At 45.0% G+C, this 17,250-nt stretch overlaps 3 protein-coding genes across 7 annotated transcripts; 1 reads left to right on the top strand and 2 right to left on the bottom strand.

Moving 5' to 3' along the window:
* Window positions 1–7,208: 7,208 nt before the first annotated feature.
* ovca2 (OVCA2 serine hydrolase domain containing) lies at window positions 7,209–8,627 on the bottom strand. Its single transcript, XM_077546912.1, has 3 exons — window positions 8,398–8,627; window positions 7,534–7,846; window positions 7,209–7,460 (listed from the first exon to the last, which is right to left on the bottom strand). The coding sequence occupies exons 1-3, from the start codon at window positions 8,543–8,545 to the stop codon at window positions 7,220–7,222; spliced, it is 702 nt and encodes a 233-aa protein (XP_077403038.1). The 5' UTR covers window positions 8,546–8,627; the 3' UTR covers window positions 7,209–7,219.
* A 782-nt stretch (window positions 8,628–9,409) lies between these two features.
* LOC144036362 (uncharacterized) lies at window positions 9,410–14,027 on the top strand. Of its 4 annotated transcripts, none has more exons than XR_013288628.1 (8): window positions 9,410–10,130; window positions 10,743–10,821; window positions 11,053–11,102; window positions 11,174–11,234; window positions 11,319–11,377; window positions 11,494–11,549; window positions 12,208–12,355; window positions 12,644–14,027. XR_013288628.1 is itself a non-coding variant. In XM_077546942.1 (8 exons), the coding sequence occupies exons 1-8, from the start codon at window positions 10,042–10,044 to the stop codon at window positions 12,735–12,737; spliced, it is 573 nt and encodes a 190-aa protein (XP_077403068.1). In that variant the 5' UTR covers window positions 9,415–10,041; the 3' UTR covers window positions 12,738–14,027. The 4 variants fall into 4 exon arrangements, 3 of the variants coding, with proteins under 3 accessions (XP_077403068.1, XP_077403069.1, XP_077403070.1); XM_077546942.1 differs by having other exon boundaries at window positions 9,415–10,130; window positions 12,208–12,292; XM_077546943.1 differs by having other exon boundaries at window positions 10,093–10,226; window positions 11,025–11,102; window positions 12,208–12,292.
* Window positions 14,028–14,594: 567 nt separating this feature from the next.
* Window positions 14,595–17,103, bottom strand: bacc1 (BPTF associated chromatin complex component 1). Of its 2 annotated transcripts, none has more exons than XM_077546940.1 (6): window positions 16,756–17,103; window positions 16,196–16,290; window positions 16,013–16,129; window positions 15,650–15,873; window positions 15,326–15,415; window positions 14,595–14,977 (listed from the first exon to the last, which is right to left on the bottom strand). In XM_077546940.1, exons 1-6 carry the CDS (start codon window positions 16,774–16,776, stop codon window positions 14,913–14,915), a joined length of 612 nt encoding a protein of 203 aa, XP_077403066.1. In that variant the 5' UTR covers window positions 16,777–17,103; the 3' UTR covers window positions 14,595–14,912. The 2 variants fall into 2 exon arrangements, with proteins under 2 accessions (XP_077403066.1, XP_077403067.1); XM_077546941.1 differs by having other exon boundaries at window positions 16,028–16,129.
* Between the last annotated feature and the right edge of the window lie 147 nt (window positions 17,104–17,250).

Raw genomic sequence — 17,250 nt, 5'->3', positions numbered from 1 at the left:
TTGTTTTGTGGGCGGAATTTTATGCATCAAAAGTACTAGTGGTAGAGGTACTTGGTATCGGTGACTGAAGCAATTTGGTATCAAACATCACTATTTATAACATGTATTTCTTACATATAAAAAAACATTAAAGCATAATTTTCAAATTCTCGTGCACAACTCATCACAAAGTTGCAGCAATTGTCATTCTTCACAGAGGATAAAGAATATATGCACTGTCAATATTGTGAGTATGGTGATTATTTTTTTAGCGTTAAACTAAATGGACTTCCCTAAGGCAAAGCTATGTGTTAATTATTAATACATATTGTGTAATTATCGTTGATTTGATTTAATTTAATTTGACGGTAAACTTCAGTTGGGAGTGGCAATAAAGAGAGTTTGACATTGGGAAAAACTTCTGTCATCTAGTGAAGGCGTCTTGAATTGCTCTGCCTGTCACAATACGCCACCGGCATGAATAGACCAACAAAAATACTTCAGTTGAAGTGAAAAAAAATCATTTTTGGGATCAATTAGATGAAATTTAATTATTTCCCACAGCATGACAACCACAACGATGATGATGATGATGATGATGATACGCGTGAGCTTTCCACGCAAGCAGCCGAGCTCCCACTTGCTCCCCCCTCCCCTCGCCCCTTATAAATAGCAGCACACGCGCCTCAGTGACGTGTCCACGCACGTACGTGTGTAGGTGAATCTTTGAATGAATGCGCTGCCCCCCCCCCCCACCCCAAACCCACTCCCTCCCAGTCCCACTCCCTCACCCCTTTACGAGTTACTAGGGCATCTCTATAAAAAGCCCACGGAGGATGGGAGAGCCGTTCTGTGAGGGAAGCGAGCGGCGGCCACGGACACGAACGAGATCACGACAAGAGGAAGAAGAAAAACGCAAAGAAGAGGAGAGAGACGTGCACGCGTGGAGACTTTGCACCGTCGTTGACAGTCGAACGTGTGCGCGCCCACTTTTCACCCACGCGGAGACAGGTGAGTGCAAAACTCGTAAACCGGGTAGAGCGGTGAGTGACGATGATGATGATGATGATGAAGGTGAGTGTCGCTGCAGTGTGACTCACTAGCGCAACGAGACTTTTCAATGTCACTGTATTAAATCCAACGATGGATACGCACTCGCGTGTGGTGTGCACGCGCGTGTTTTCCCACTTCGGGTTACTTGAGCGTCACTTTGAATGACTTTCTTGAGGCCGGGAGCCCCTTTTTCCTTATATGGACTTCCAGCTTTTCCTCTCTGTGACGCGCTCGTTCAGTGACGCCAGCCTCGCCTACGTCATTCTTGCGCACGTTGCGGATGACAGCCTACGCGCGCACGCGCAACTACTACAAGGCGAAGTAGAAAAAGAAGAAGCGGGTGTCACGCGCACGCGCACACCGCAGTGTGATCCTCCGTGTGCGTGGGCGGGATTGCGCAGTGGGGGGAAGGGGGGGGATGCTCGTGCACGACGGAGGGGTTGGTGGGGGGCGGGGGGCGGTTGAATGGACGCTCTTGTTCATTCACAACTCGTTGTTTGCGCGGGAACGCGCACGGCTACTGCTGCCATGGAAACCGAGCAGCCGGGCGCGCTCTGATACGTCAGGAGCCTGAGCGAGGTCAAAGCCCATTGGTTGGCGGCTAGAGTGACGTCACAAACACTTCTCAGAACCAGGGACAGCGCGCGTGATAAGAGGCGCTGTTCACACCTCGTGTTGCTGAAGTGGCGGGAAAACGCACACATGCTGATTAGCATTAGCAACATTGTCCCTCGTGAATTATGTTCCTAAATAACATTTGGCTGAGGAAAATAAGAATAATAATGATAACAAGGTGAGATTTCACTCTCACTGCCCATGCACTGGCTTGTGGCTATACTTGATTAGGGACACCTGCTGCTGCCCATTCTCATGAGGTCCCAAAGAGCGAACAAGATCAAATCTACGTCATCAACACCCACAAGCTAAAAAGGTTTGTAATTGCCTTTTGATGCCACAAGATGGCAGAGTGCACTACTGAAGCTTTTCAAATGACTTCAACATAGTTCATTGGTATCAAGAAGATGGAAAACCACTCTTTGTTGACATGAAGCGCCTCAACTCAATTCAACAAAGCACTTTGCTACAAGATGGCGGCAAGATAAAAAAAAAACACACACATTTAGTGGAACTTGAGTACGCAGAGTTTGTTTAAATACTCAAACAGAAAATAGGCTATTGGTCAAAAAAAGCACATTTGCAGCTAATTATTTTTTTCTTCTTTTATGAATATCTGGCTATTTAAATTTAAAATAAAATGTTTGGAATTAAATCAGGAATGATTGTGATTGTGACAATTGATATATTTGATGCACATCTTTTCAAATTATTTTTTCTCTCGTTTTAAATGAATCGGTTGTGTGGGTTGTTGATGACTTGACGTTCATGTCATGTTGGTTTGTGCTTCAACTGTCTGTGCAGGTTACCCACCCAGAAATTCGTCTTCTTGCCAGTGTAGCCACCGTGTTTTTTAAATGTGGGAGGAAGACGGAGTACCTTGAGAGAAGCGTTGCAAGCACAGCAGATCAATGGAAATCCTTTTCAGCAGGTCGCGTAAACACATACTTTCGGGTGGCGACGTTCGCAAACAAGCGCTTCCATCCTGTTGGCTAAAAGCGGGAAATTGGTGCCAACGAGCAGTTTTGCCTTCTTGTTCTTCTAGAAAAAAAATAACAACAGCAATGCCACGCTAGCATTAGCACAACAACAACCCCATAGTTAGCTAGCCATGATGGCTACGCTTATAGCGTGACTTTTTCATAATCGTGTGTGAATCTTAAAATGTTATCAATTTCAACTTTTATTTTTGGGGAACGTACAATCCATGAAAAATCTAAAATACTCAATAAATGCACCTGTCCAGCACAAATGTTGCTAATTCCGCATAAATTTTTGCTAGTTTCATTTCTAGTAGTTATCATACGAGGAACGGCCGTTTGTTTTTTCTGTGGGTATTCCAAAACAGTCAGCAAAGCTCCTGAAGCCCAAGCTAACAAGTTAGCGCAAGGGTGCAGGGGTGTGACACCTCATCAGTCACACCTTCTCGCGTGGTGCTTCCTTTAAAAACATGCAGCAATGTTCCTGCAGTTAAATGACAAAATGGGTATTATGATCACTGCGCAACTAACGAAGCGAAGCGACTGTCCCTCGGATTAAAGACACAAATGCGCCGTTTTGAAGTTGAAATGGATAGCGCACTCTGGAGCTGATGCTAGCTAGCAGGCTAACCATGATGTATTTACAAATTTATTTTTCCCCTCTGGACTTTGACGAGCCAGCCGGAGCATCAGCACCTTGGCTTTAGACTGCTTACTGCTTGTATGCAAACTCCGGCTACAGTAACAGTCTACAGTCATGGCTACTGACGCCTGGCAAACGCACCCAAGAGTTTGCCTCGATGGACGGCTGCAAAAAAACAAACAAACAAAACGTTCGCCAAGTTGGAGACGTCCACAACAAATACAGGTCGACATCATTTTTGGCCAAACCCCAGTTGTAGAGAGTTGTCAGCCACCCATCGCGTTGCTAACTTAGAAGCCGCTGTTTAGCCTAGCATAGATAGGTGGACCATACTCGATGGGGTTTGTAGGGTACAGGTGTTAAAATGTGCAAATCTGGAATTGGAAATTTGTGCTCAAATGCAAGACGCTTAAGATTAGCTTATTTTTAGCATAATATAGCTTGATGCCCGCCCAAAAAGAGACATGTCTGTTATTTAAGTGTGAGACAAAGTCACGTGATTACCGTGGGAAAATGTGCAAAAATACACCAATAGCAGACGAGCAATCCGATCACTCTTATTCGATGGGAAAGTCGACAGGATAAGCAACAGCCCAAGATGGACAGACGGACGACTGGGGGCTAACCTAACCGGGAGTCCCGGCCGGCGCCAGCCTGCCAATGAGAGCCAGCCGGCCTCCAGTTGCCATGTCAACCAACGCCAGCCGCCGCTGCTGCTGTCTCCATGGCGACCGTGGCTTTAGATTGTTACTCTAGCAGAGCGGTAATCACGGTAACAGTCTACAGCCATGGTCGCTAGGGGCAGGCGTCATCACGAAGACGCAACGATTAACCTCTGCTGCCCTCTATGAGGCCGCCGGCAGCAACTACAACAGCAGGGAATGGATCAATCATGTAAAATGCCTTTGTACGTTTCCAATAGTTTAGGTCTATACAAAATTTCAATAGTCTTTTTTGGGGGGAAAAAGGATAAGTTGAAGTGGCGGACATTGCATTTTTTTCATTCACTCATTTCAACTTTTTTCCATAATTATGGTTGTTAACCTAGAACATGTTTATATTTTTCTTGTTGAAAATAAACATTTTAAAATAGTCTTCTGGAGGTTATGTGTTGATGAAAATAGTCAAATTGGCAAATACCTGAAAGCGGTGGCAGGCAAAGGGAAAAGACGAAGAAGAAAACAAATGTCACCCTTTGTGCTCTTGTGCACCCCCTACTGTGTGGCTACCGCAAGGACATGTAAATGGGTCAAATATTCAAGAGCCTGACTAGGACAAGCCACAATGCATATTACAAACATTCTGTTTTATAGGAGATTACAGCAATTTAACCACTAGACGGTGCTGTTGCACTGTACTATTTCCATTTCTGCTTTTGAGAAGGATTGCGCCACAAATCTCAACACGAATTTTAAGAAGAAATACGCAAATTTAGCCATTTTTATCATGAAATTGAAGGCCACTATTGGTTCAAAAAAATAAACAGAATTGATGCAAACATTATTTATTTATCTATCACTTCCTCCTCTTTCTGCACAAGCCAGCAATGACGATAATAATAATAATAATAATAATCCAAGAAGACTGTGTGGTGTTTGATCACTGTAAAGAGTCCTTTGAATTGACTTGATTTAATCATGATTAGAACGTGGCAAAATGACGACTGATTACTTTTCAGAAAGTAACGAGAAAGTGACGTACGTCCGCTGAGGTCACCGAGGTCAGGCTTCAGGTGGAGAATGAGTATGTTCAGCGTTGAGCTCAAATGGGCGTGGCGTAGGCTCCGCCTCCCCGCACAATAAAAGCTCATGTGCTGAAAAAACAAGACACCAACAGCACATAAAACTCTTACTGTTCAGGGACGACTAGCAACACGTCACGTACGTCTCACACACACACGTAATTAGACACACAAACACACACGATCATAAACAATACACACAAATCCACTTGAGGGAGTCAAACAAATCGCATATGCACGCTTGATGTTGTCACAGCTGTGGATCCGATCGAGCACACCTGCAGCATTCGCAAGAGAAGATTCATTTTTCAGAGTCCGCGCTGATTGGCTGAGAGAAGTCACATGATCTGCGGGTCAGTTTGCGTTTGAAACCCAGTGGGAAAATCCACCCAAGTTCCCCGAAAGACTGTCGTGCCAAGGAGTCATCAAGTCCAAGTTGAGAGCCGTGGTGGGAAAGGGTTAAGACCTCCAACAGCTTGCACGGATTCAGGCGGCACCCTGAATTGTCACCCAAAAAAGAAAAGTGGTCCAAGAAAACGGATGGCACACACGAACAAATAATCCAGTGAAAAGTCCACTAGCGGCTCCCACGTACCAAGTCCATCAAGGTTCTTCCTTTTTCTTCTTCTGGAATGAAAAAAAAAAACGTTATTGAAAAAGTTTAGAAGCTGAATGGGCGTGCGTGTGTGGTCTTTTATACACATGTGGCTTGGCCCCGCCTCCTACTCCATCTCTATGACGACACAGGCCTCTCGATGAAAACAACAAACGACATCTGTGGGGTGACAAACCCCGCGCCTTTTGGTCCGGTCAGAGGAAAAAGTGAGACGAGGGGGAGAAAAGAAGAAAAAGAAAGAAATTATACAAGATCCACAACTTTTACTAGTTGCATAACTACATGTAGAACTTTGTATAAATCGTAATATTTGTACTACTCTGGCAGTTCTACTAGTGGAAATCGTATTGCTGTAGTTTCTGCAGTACTCAAGTTGAGTTCTGGAGTCGTACGACTTGCACAAATTGGAAGCAACAAAGAAATACAAGAAGATTCCTGAGTGCACAGTCACGCAGTAAAAAGGACTGGCAACACACCCGGGTCTTCATCATCTTCATCGGCTGGAGAGAACGCCGGGATCGACGTTCTCGGCGATACCATCTTGGGAGCAATGTTGACAGCCAATGCATGGGCGTGTCTAATACATTTTTGGGGGTGCTTGCTGAAGTCTCCCTCAAGTAAATCCAAGCCCTCCCCAAAATTGAAGAGATGTTTAAATTTTATTGAATGTATGTCCTTTTTTATCAACAAGCTATACACGTGTGTGTGTTCCCCCCCCCCCCCCCCCCCCCGAAAAAAACCCATAGCACTTGTTTGAAATCTCATATTTCACTTTTTTCACAAAAAGCCATTCCTGAAAACTGGTTTGATCCAGCCAATCTTCATCTGGACAACATCTGGAATTGCCAGGATGATTCCACCTCAAAGAATTCACTTCAACAACAAGAGACAAAATGTAAATAAGGGAAAATCAGTCAAGTATTTTACTCAGGTCTAGCGCCTCTCAAAGGTGAAAATCATATTGCAGCTTTTGATTCATTCGGAATCGTTGAATAGTTCCCAATTGGCCGATCGCTAGGATGGGCGGGACCAAAGCCAGGCGGGAAAGATGGAGGCAAGTGTGTGTGTGTGTGTAAACATCTGGAAATGCTCAAAATAACACGGAAAGCCGCGCACGAGGACGCACACGTGTCATCTTCCCAGCATGCATCGTGGCTGAAGTGACTCACTGACCGCACTAACGAAGGAAGACGTCCCCACATGGCAACACAACAACAACAACAGGAAAGTGGCCCACCACGGCGGCCATGTTGGATCCATTCTTACAAATTTGTGCTTCTTAGTCAGGTTGTGATATTAAAAGAATTTGAATTAATTTTTACAACACTTGAAATTGGAAAAATTATTATTGTTGTTTATATATTATTTTTTAAAGTGGTGCTTAGACTTGGAAACTTAAAATGTACACTTATTGCTGAAGTTTAGAATAAAAATGGAAAAAAAATGTTTAAGAGCCATTTTTATTAACTTATTTGTTAAACTTCCCACCACTAGGGGGAGCAGTGGTGCCCATTTGCCCACACTTATCTAATCTATATCTTATCAGTTGTGATTGATTTCCAAAAAGGATGCCGCAGAAGAGAGATTTTAAATCATTTATTGTGCTTGTTGTGCATCCCGTTTGCATCCTCCGTCACTTGGAAGCGCTCCAGAAAGTTCTGGTAGTTTTGTCTGTGAACCGCGGCGGCCGGGACAAAATGTCCGCCAGGATGCGTGAGCACGTGCGAGTCTCGGAAGATCGGCAAAAGATCCTGGCTCATGTCGGCGGGAATCACGCCGTCCGCCAGGCCGATCACATGCATGGACGCCATCTGGAGCGGCGTCGAGTAGAAGCTGAGGAAGGAGTGCAAAGCGCTACAAAGTTTACGCCGCACATCCCGGGAACTAAAGTTTTAGCGAAACTGACCTGAGGTGCTGTGTGCAGGCGCTGCGGAAGCCGGCCACTAGGATGGCGAAGCGGAAGGTGAAGTCCGGCTCGGCGTTGGACTCCTGCAGCGCGCACAGCATGGCCACCAAAGCGGCGCCTTGGCTGAAGCCCAGGACGCCGTCAAAGGGGCCGTCCCGCCGCACCGCCTCGCGCACCGCTGCCACGCTCTCGTCCAGGCCCGCGCTCTCCTCGCACTGCTGCTGCGCGTTGAAGGTACGGGCACGAGGGTCCGAGAACCACCAGCCTCGGGCATCCCGGTCACCGCTGCCCGCGCGCTCGACGCTCTCTTGGCCTACAATGATAACGAAAACCACATTAGTACTGGATGTCCTGTAAATTTCTGGAAAGTTTCCAGTAAATTTCCAAGTTAGGATGAGGAACTTTGAAAAAATGTGCAGGTATATTGAAGCATTAATATTAATTTAACTTAATAGTAGAATCTAGGGCTGAAACAATGAATCAAATATTACCTAATCACTACAACAGGATTTTTTTGTGTATAGTCCTTTTTAAATATTTTATTTAACAATCAATTTCATTTAAGACTAAAACCACAAATGTTGAATTAAATATTATTCATTCACGTTTCCTTATAGTAAATCCAATCATAATTGTATTGATCGCGGTTGGGAAACAGAGCGCCTATCTCGCCATCTAGTGGCCACTCGACAAACTGCGCTTCTGTCACGTTTGACTCTTCAAAGTTTACTTCGTGGGGAAAATGCGTTTTACTGACATTTATATCAGCATAATTGAAGCAATTCTGGCTGGTCGATATTGAATGACGACAAACTAGAGCGGGCAAAAGACAGCCAGCAGAACTTGTGTTTAGCTTGAGCTCACCTTCCCCTCGGACGAGCAAATGCGGCGCGTCCACGTACACGAAGTTAACTTTGTTCTTGAGGAGCTTCCTCAGGGCGCCGGTTTTCTCCCGGAATGAAGCGCCATTCTGCCGGTAACCGTGCACGCACAACACCCGCACAGGTGCCATGGACGGACGCAGGGGGCCAACGGGGCTAACTGGCTAGCTGTGAGCTTCTCCTTCTTCTTCGTTTGCGGCAGCCGAGCATGTCAAGTGCGTTGCTGCCCTCCACTGGTCAAGTTATGAATACAGATAGCTAGCTGGCTGCTATGCCAGTAATTTTTTTTCTTTTGCTTTGAGACAAATAACAATTTAAAAGTTTTTTTTATTTTTATTTAAATAAATGTTCTGATGTTGTTAGGGATTTCTTTTTAATTCACAGATGTAGCAATCTGAAGACAAAATCTTGTCTGAATCATTGGGATGCATGTCCGTAATCCTAATATTTTCAGTAGAGATGATGTGCACATGAATTTTGGCAATAATTGATCCCAGTATTCAGACATTCACCGATGTTAAGCTTGGGCTCTAGAGTACAGTAATCTCCTTTTTGTCACAGGCCACATTGTGGTTTCCCTCGCAGGGGCGTTATGACTGTGAAACCATAATCATCTCATATTACATATTAAGTCCACAACAAATTGATGAATAACTAGTTTTGAAAATAGAAGTCAACAATTGTTCAAGTTATTATAATAAGGTAACAATAAAAGGACTGCAATACCTCAACTTATAATTAATTACATATGACAATTTGAAATTTTGGTACAGATTTTAGCATGCATCATGAAAGTTTAGATGTTTATTTGCTTTTGCAGGCCAGATCGTGCACAGGAATTAAAACAAATTTGCTACCTTAAACACTTGTGGGACGCGAAGTCTCATTATTTCATATATTTATTGATTAATTTTTAAGTTGAATGTGGTCAAACGTTCCAACGTTCGTGCTGCAGGTCTCTATGCGGCCGCACGAGGGCGCCGGTCGCTTCCCTCAGCTGAGGACTGGGGTTGTTTCCCCCCACCCCCCGTCTTTTCTCCCCATTCTGTCTGTTACGTTAAAGTTGCTGGCGGTACCGAACCCGTCCAACATGTTCTGGAAGCGTGTTGGGAGCGCGTAAGGGCGGATCGCGCAAGCGACCGTGCCCGGGGGACGGCACCCCTGGCCCGGTTCGTGGCGTCTTGGCGACACCAACTCAGCGCCCCTCTCCTAAAGTGAGCAAAGTGTGTACGGACCACAGGACAAAGTTGGACCCGTCCTGCTGACTTTTGGACCTCATGTCCCAGCGCAACTTTTGCTCGTCTGTTTTTGCCGGATTTGACACACTTTTAATATTCGCCAACGTCGGTCGTCGTGGATTTGGACACTCGGAACAGCCGTCGGATCGGAACCGGAGACAGGTCGTCGACGTTTGTTTTGTTTGTTTGTTGGGGGTGGGGGCGATGCGGTAGGCAGAGGGCCGCGTCGCCGTTCGGACCGGCGCTCAACCGGCGGCTTCAAGTGAGCAAGCAGCGAACGAGGCCTGCTGGTCAGGCTTCTAGCGGGCTCGAGTCGAGCCCTTGTCCGCCTGGGAAGCTTCGCGGATCGGCCGTGAGCTCCGCCCCTCGTCGGGCCCGAGCCTGGCGCAATGGAACGAATGGAAGTGGATCAGTGCGCAGGCGCAGCTGCCGGGGCTTTACGCAGGTCCATCAGCGCCCCCATGATTACGAGTGTCAGGTTAGTGGTACTGCAGGCCGCAATCAACCATGTGCAACAATTATGAAAATCTCGATTTTTTTCTTCTTAGGACATGAAAAAAGCAAATCTCCCCCAGTAAGTTAAGGACGTTTTCTCATGTGGACTTTGTACATCCAAACACTCCACGTTAACCAGTACAAACTCAATGAAGGAATTGACTATTTTGACGCTATCTTCCGACATTTGGTTATAACATTAGCGTTCAACTTAAGCTTCCAATGTTAACTCTAGGTCTCGTGTTAAAGTCAACGAAGACCATTGTTAGCGTTTGGCGTTAACGCCAACATTAGCTTCCAATGTTGCCTCTAGCGTTAAAGTTAGCAAAGACCAACATTGGTTTCCATTGTTACGGCTAGCGTTTAGTGCTAAGACCAATGTTAGCTTCTGACATTAGCGTTTCACTTTAGCTTATGATGTTACCTCTTGATTTAAAGCTGACCATCCCAGCATTGCCGTTAACGCTAACATTAGCTTCCAACGTCAGTTTTTCCAATGTTATCTCTCGCTATGCTACTATGGCGGTGCAACGTTAGCTTGTGATGTCTTCTAATTGATGGATTGTGTCATTTCTTGTTGTGTTTTCTCGACCAGTGAGCGGATGGCGGTATGTAATCCAGCCTTCTCGCTGCGACAAAGACGAGTATCCGTCAACTGCAGCTGTCCGTCACAGGTCAGTCTCGTGGGGACGCGCGCGTTTGCACCACACTTGGGCTGGGACAAAAATTGGGCATTTTCTCACTTTTCTTCTTCTTCTCATAGTTAAAAGTGCTTCCTAGCTGATGTGCACTCTTGATTTAGTCGTTATAGATAGCAACTTTTTTCCCCCCCGCTAAAATGGGATTTTTGGTTTGACTTGATTTTGCGTCCCTGCAGTCAACATGATGTGCATGCGTATGTGCAGGAGGATAACATGGAGGCGTCGCTCCAGGGGAACACGCCGCACAGACTCAGGTGGCGAGGCGCCTCACTGGCTCTCCCCACTTTCCGGCCACTCACACTCACACTTCCTGTTTCCTTTCCAGCGTTTCCTGTCAGCTTTCGGCTCCGCTCAGCAGTCCGTGGCAACAACTGCCGCCGGCCGAGGTGCTTCTTCACGCGCACCTTTGCCTTTTTACGCTTGTGCTCTTGTTCACCGACGTCACGTTTGTCTTTTGGTGTCCTCTTCAGTGCTTTGGCTGTCAGGAAAGCGGCGTGACGCCAAACTCCTCGCCGAGTCCCACCAGGAGGTTGGAGTCCAACTTCTCACTCACTCACCGACATGCTTTATTTTCGCAAGCATCCTTTATTCCTCTTGAGTGTTGTAACAGACTTTTCTTTGTTGTCTCTCAACTTGCCAATGCAGAGCCGTGGGCGGAGCCAACATCAGATGGCCGGCTTTAACGCCACTCAAGCGAAAAGGTTTCTAACTTTTCAATAAATCCCAATTTTACGACCTTGATGTACGAGTGCCCCAAGTTGTCGCTTAGTTATTTTATTTTATTTTTTTAGGTTACAAGCTACAATTTGACTTACGAGCAAGCTAGGCAGTAGGCCACGCCCCTTACAGGCTGACACCCAAAACGCCAGGTGTTGTTGTGACTAGTCGCAAATTGTACACATTTTTGCAATTTCAGCCTCCGTAAATCTTAGATTTCTGTCATCCTCCATTAAACAGACTATCTTTTGTGTTTTTTCCCCCATTTTTTTCCCAAAATATGACAGTTGTAAGCATGTTTACTTTGGAAAACAATGATTAACATTTTTGTCAATTTTCTAATGGATGTTACGGATCCAAATTTTCTGCACTGTTAAATTGAAATAATGTTTTTGAATAAAGTGACGGGAATTGAAAAATATTAGTTTTAATCCGAATCCTCAAATAGTGGTCATTTTTATAATTTATTTTCTATTATGAAAAACAAACCAAAAAGCCCCAAAATGTTTCTTTTTCTTCTGATGGCCTTTCAATGGGCAAAATGTTTTTGATGTAGGAGCGAACGTAAAACTCGTAAGTCAAGGTACGACTACATTGACGTCAATGTGATTTGATCTATCCTCTCTTGATGTTGTCTCTCAGGAGGGGCGGAGTCAGATGGTCCCCCCAAGAAGCTTTTTGTGACTGGTGTGTTAGACCCCTCCCACCACAGTAGATATGCGCTCAGGTGATGACCAATCACAACGCTCCTCATTCTCTGTTCTTTATCTCCAGTGCTGCACGCAACAATGTAAGCTAATGGTGTCGCTAATGTTAGATGCTAACTTTGGCGTTTGTTAGCTTTAATGCTAGAAGTAGCATTGGAAGCTGACCTCGGCGCAAACACTTGTAATTAACTTCGGTCTTCATTAGCGCTAACGCTAGCATTGGAGGCTAACATTGAATGCTAGCGTTACAACCTCCATTTTGGCACAATTTGTTAGCATTAATGTCGCGGACTTTGGATAAACAAAATGATTTGGTTTGACGAGGTGCGACTGAAAGTTTGACTCTTTGCTTCCTTTTGTCTTTGCCAAAGCGCCTCGGCTGCAGACTCCACCCCCAGCAGTGCAGGAGGTCCTCTGTTGTCTCCACCTACTTTCACACCATTCACCGCCCACCCGCCACATTAACCACACCCCCACCGCCCCCTCAAGTCTCACCTCTACTTGTCCTGCCGGCGTCCCGTGATGATGTCACATGTGGGGCCGGACCAGAAAAGTGGGTGGGCGGAGCCAACCTGGAAGTGCCTTAGGACTCAGCCGCCATCTTGAGTGGGATTGAAAATTTTGTGGATTTTTTTTGAAAGTTGGAAACTTCATTCCCATGAAAGATTTCTAGTTTGGAATTTTCCAAAACTCACCACGGAAATGTACATTTGATCAACGTCAACGGATGCTGCGAACTTCAGCGGACATTTCCCATCTCTGTATCACCACCAGCACTTTGCTTTTTTTTGTTTTTTTCTTCTTCCAGTGTACAGCAACTAGTACTGCAGATAATTGCATATGCAGCCAGAATCATTCACTTTAAAATACAAGCATGAAATTTGGTGCATATATTCTTCAACGTCTTCAAAAAGCGGGTCATGCTAAATTCCAAGATGGCGGCCTCAAAAATGTGGGGTTTTCCCTTAACAAGAACTACATTGATTTTAAGCCCCATAAATGTATTAAAGTTGAGTATAAAGTTGGGTATTGCGGATATGTCTGTATTGTATCCATCACAGCTCCATTTTCAGTTGGGTTATGACATCAAATTCTAAAATCAAGATGGCTACCATCGGACCTGGCTTTAGTGGTGGGAAGTCGAGATCTGCAAAGTCCTCAAAAGTCTTTTGGATGATGGGCCAAAGTTGATCCATGAGAACGTCTGCCTCGGATTCCTTTGTGAAGTCGTGGGACAGAAATCGGAAGGCTGGAGGTCAGCTGACACGTCTAGCAAGACGACATACTTGCACCCGTGCCGAGAACCGGATCTCATTCTGAAAGAACTCCTGCACATACAAACATATACTTGCTTCCAAATGAGCCACAATATCCAACTTTATATTCAACTTGGAATTTTGCGTGTATGGTGTTATTTTTGAAAAAAAAGTGCTGTTTGAAGAGTATATGAACCAAATTGGAAGTTGATATCACAATGACTGTGACGGATTCTTAGATTATCTGCTGCACTAAACCATTCTCAAATGTTTGAGGTGTGAACTTTTTCATGGGGAGAACTTGTTTCAACAATTAAACAAAACCTTGTGTACACCAGAATGTTCCCACCAAAAAGTCAGAATGTTATGACAAATTGTTATTGGTTTAGAGAAAAAATATGTTAATGAGAGAATGTTATATATTTTTTCACATAAGTTATTTACATGAACGAAGACGTACAGTATTTTGTTGGGATTAAAATAAGCCATTTAATGATAACGTTTTTTTTTTTTTTTAAATCTCGTTAGCCGAAATTTTACAATGCAACACACAAATTTTAAACGTATGACTTTATTCTTGTTATCGTGTTTTTTTGTTTTATCCCAGAAAAGAAAAATGTATTCTCCAAAGGCAAACATTTTTTTCTTGTAATAATTCTGCTTCAGTTATGTCAGATTTAGGTTACGAATGATGCAACGTTTAGAATTGGCCCAAAACTGAAGTAGGGAGGGAAGGGGTCATAGGCGGCGTGTGTTTCTTTTCCTGGTGTGTGTGTGCGCGCGCGTGTGTGTGGTCCTAATGACGACGCGTAGCAAGACCTCATCAATGTGTTTTCACGGCCGTTTGCAGTTTAACGTTGGGACGACTTTTTTTTCTTGTTCTGCCCCTCGAGCGTGTTCAAGCCAAAGACGACGAAAGCGACTTCCCGCGTTTCCCTCGTCGGCCTCCGGGTGACATTCAAGCAATGTTTGACGTTGTGGACGACAAGTTTGTGTAAATAAAAAGTGACTGGATGATGCGGACGCACAAGGAGCAAAAAAAAAAAAAAAAAAAAAACTGTCAATGTGAGAACTGAAATATTTTTTATGTAAGCTTACGAAAATAAAAGAAGGTCTGGATGATTCCATTTGTGGGTTGGCATGAAGCACTTTTATGGGATCGCGATATCCGTCATTGCAGAAATGATTTTTGTTCTAAACTGGATTTTGAAAACGGGAAGTTACTACAAACAATTCCTCAAGCGAACATTTGAAGCGAGCGATCTTCTTGTGCCTCTGCACGCAATCTTCACCTGCTAGCGGTCGTCTTTGTGAATTTGTCATTACGATTGCGCCTGTTTCCCTTCCAAGTGCAGGTCTGCAAAAAAGCTGCAGGGGGCGCCGGTCAGCGGGAGAGCAGCGGGAGGTCTCCGGGGTTGATGATGAGACTGGAGTCCAGGTTGAGATTTTCTGTGGACAGGCACGAATAATGTTGACCCATTGGGATGACCAAAGTCAAGTCCGTTTGTTTTCGAGAGAAAAAAAACTGCAAAGTTTAGCTTCCATTCGTGAAAACACCTTTTTGCTACAAATTTTGTGTTTCCAGTAGCACTTCACAATACATACAATACAGTAGGATTCTTGTTATTATAATTATTATTATACTCAAGTCATTAAAAAAAATCTTTGATATTTAAGCGCAATGTTATGGTTTTAATTGTATTCATATTATATCCAGAAATATACTTAATGTCGACTTTAGAGGAATAAAACTTCCGTCTGATTTTTGATGAAGACGGCGCAAAGGCCGAAGCTGACCTTGGTCAAAGTTGAGCTTCTTGCCGAGTCCGTCCATGTCCACCAGGTCGCTGTTGACGTCCGAGTCGTTGAGCGCGCTCAGCGTCACGTCTGCCGGCAAGCAAGCCAGACTCAGTGAGGGACTTTTTCAACCTCCGCCGACCGCCAAAAGACGCAAAAGCCTCATCCAATTAAAACATTCTGTCAACAATTTTCTCGTGAATGAATTTTTTTGTTGACAATTTCCACAAATGGGAAATTTGTTGATGTGATTTCAATATTTTGTGAACAATCCTGACGTGAACGTAGCATTTTAAAGCAAGACAAGCATTTTTGTGGGCGCACCTGCCGTCTTCTGCTTCTTGATGGGAGGGGCCAGGGAGGCGGCGCTCTGCATTCCCGTCGCCACGACGACCTGCGGGGCGGAGGTGGGCGCGGCAGCGGCGGGCAGAGCAGGGGGGGCGGCAGAGACGGGGGTCTTCTTGGTGGTCTTCTTGGGCGAGTCGACGGTGAGGGGCACCCGGCTGTCCTCGTACAACTTCCTCTTGACCGTGCTCTTGATCTGAGCGCTGCCACGGGACAAAAACGCACAATTCGTCTGCGGCATTCAATTTCATTCAAATTCACTATCAATTTATGATGCGAGTGGTGCATCGAGGTACACAATTGGCAGCCTTGAGAAAAAGGGAATTGACCAGAACCACACACATTTTTTGTACATACACGGTGCGATCTTTAATGACGCTGCTGATGTTGTTGAGGTCATCGCCAAATCGCCGCACGGCCAAGCGCAGCATCTCAATCTCCGTCTCCGTCCATTTGGCCCTGAACACAGCCAGCGGTTAGCCACCCTAGCTTAGCCGTTAGCGACGTTGGCGGCTGTGGGCTCACCCTGCGGGGCTGCTGTCGGATACCGGGTGCAGCTGCATGGTCAGCTCGCCCAGTTTGCTGAAGGCGGCACCCGCCGCCGAGAAGATCTCGCCCACCTGCGCATGCCACACAAATCACATGTGAACAATCGCACAAATGCAACGTTTGGAAAATACTGTGAGGTGAAAAGCAACATTTTGTTGACAAATATGCAATGAATGTAGGGCTCAAGTAGGGTTCAAAGTAAACATGGTGATGGTGCATTTAGTTGTAATGCGGCAAACACATGAAATAACCTATTAAAATATAAACGCTTTTAAATCTAGTTTTAAATTATTATTTTTTTCCACATACATTTGATTAAGGTTTTCTAAACATTTTTATAACATTCCCCCCTTTTAATTAATTTAAGAAACTACTCTTACTTGTTTACTGTTAAAGTTTTCTGTTAATGTGTTTCAGCGTTGCCAATGTATGTTGTTTTAATAGTATTTTTTTGATAAGCGGTTCAGATAATGGATGGATGTAAGTTGTGGAAAGTTAGCCCGCTGACGATCTCTGTTGCCGAATTGCTCATTTACCTTAGCAGAAGCTGACGTCATATCGACAAAAGTCAGCAGCTTCTTCTTTTTGCAGCCTTTTCTTCGTCGATGCAAACAAAAACACGAGCTAACGCAGCTCGCCGCTAGCTATTTAGCTAGCTGACGTTAGCCGGGGTGGCGTTGGCTGGCTGGCTGCCGCTTATTAGCGGGTTTCCATGGAGATTAGAAGCGCGTTACATGCCAGAAACAACAACGACACGCCAACCAAAGGTTCAATTCAATTTAGTGGTGTAAAATGCACCAAAGTCTTCAAGAACCAAGTTTGCAGAAACGATACGAACACAAAGAGGCGGCAGTCCGGGCAAATTTGTAAGCAGTCAACGCCATTGGTTGGTTTTCACCGGAAAAGGCGGGCTGTCCTGAGCCGACTTTTCTCATTGGTCGTTTTGTTGCCAATGCCCGTCCGTAACTGTCGAGTTTTGTCGTGCGAGTAGGGAAAGCGATTTTCAACACCGTGGAGTTGACAATCACATG

This window comes from Vanacampus margaritifer, chromosome 16, assembly GCF_051991255.1.
Source record: "Vanacampus margaritifer isolate UIUO_Vmar chromosome 16, RoL_Vmar_1.0, whole genome shotgun sequence".
In the NCBI taxonomy this organism is placed as follows: Eukaryota; Metazoa; Chordata; class Actinopteri; order Syngnathiformes; family Syngnathidae; genus Vanacampus; species Vanacampus margaritifer.
The sequence above is the reverse complement of the archived record's forward strand: the minus strand, read 5'-3'. Positions and strand labels throughout refer to the sequence as shown.